This window comes from Mandrillus leucophaeus, unplaced genomic scaffold (genome assembly GCF_000951045.1).
Source record: "Mandrillus leucophaeus isolate KB7577 unplaced genomic scaffold, Mleu.le_1.0 Scaffold23, whole genome shotgun sequence".
NCBI lineage: Eukaryota > Metazoa > Chordata > Mammalia > Primates > Cercopithecidae > Mandrillus > Mandrillus leucophaeus.
Window position 1 is genome coordinate 3,626,199 of NW_012102365.1, and position 888 is coordinate 3,627,086.

The 888-nt window shown below is 43.1% G+C and overlaps 1 protein-coding gene across 2 annotated transcripts in view; it reads left to right on the forward strand.

Moving 5' to 3' along the window:
• Positions 1-174: 174 nt before the first annotated feature.
• GMEB1 (glucocorticoid modulatory element binding protein 1) overlaps positions 175-888 on the forward strand; it is a 51,529-nt gene continuing 50,815 nt past the window's right edge. For both annotated transcript variants that reach the window (XM_011981739.1, XM_011981740.1), the window contains exon 1: positions 175-340. In XM_011981739.1, coding sequence (XP_011837129.1) covers positions 213-340 — 128 coding nt within the window. In that variant the 5' untranslated portion in view covers positions 175-212. The remainder of the gene's footprint in view (positions 341-888) is intronic.

Genomic DNA, 888 nt, shown 5'->3' on the forward strand with positions numbered 1-888 from the left:
TGTATTTTTAGTGGAGACAGGTTTCTCCATGTTGGTCAGGCTGGTCTTGAACTCCTAACCTCAGGCAATCCACCTGCCTCGACCTCCCAAAGTGCTGGGATTACTGGTGTGAGCCACCGTGCCCAGCCTATTAACCTCTTTTCAAACCGGATTAAGTTATTGGTGCTTCTCATTCCCGACAGCAGTCCCAGCTATCTGACTTCATGTGAAAGATGGCTAATGCAGAAGTGAGTGTCCCAGTGGGGGATGTGGTTGTGGTACCCACTGAAGGAAATGAAGGGGAGAATCCTGAAGACACTAAAACTCAAGTGATCTTGCAGTTACAGCCTGTGCAACAAGGGTAAGTGGCTAGAGATTTGGGTATTCTGAAGTATTTTGGGAAGTTTCAAGGGTGGGGAAATTACAACTTTATGGTTGCTTAGCACAATGGAACATTTAACATCAATCAGAGCTGGCTCAGTTTTCATCTGTATAATATACTGTATTGCGTGCTGTATTTGTCATTTTAGTACTTATTACCAACAGTTACATGTTTCCTTATGTCTGCTTCTCTTCTCCACCTTGAGCTCCTTGAGGGTAGGTTACATGGCGCCCTCATTTTATTTTATTGTTATTTTTGTTGAGACAGAGTCTTACTCTGTGACCCAGGCTGGAAGGCAGTGGTGTGATCATAGCTCACTGCAACCTCGAATTCCTGGTCTCAAAAGATCCTCCCACTTTAGCCTCCTGAATAGCTGGGAATATAGGCACATGCCACTGCACCTGGCTGATTTTTCTTTTGTTCTTTTTTTTTTTTAATTTTCATAACATATTTTATTTAACCCAATATACCCAGCACATTATCATTTCGGCACATACTCAATTTAAGAATTCCAGGCCTCGCCGGGT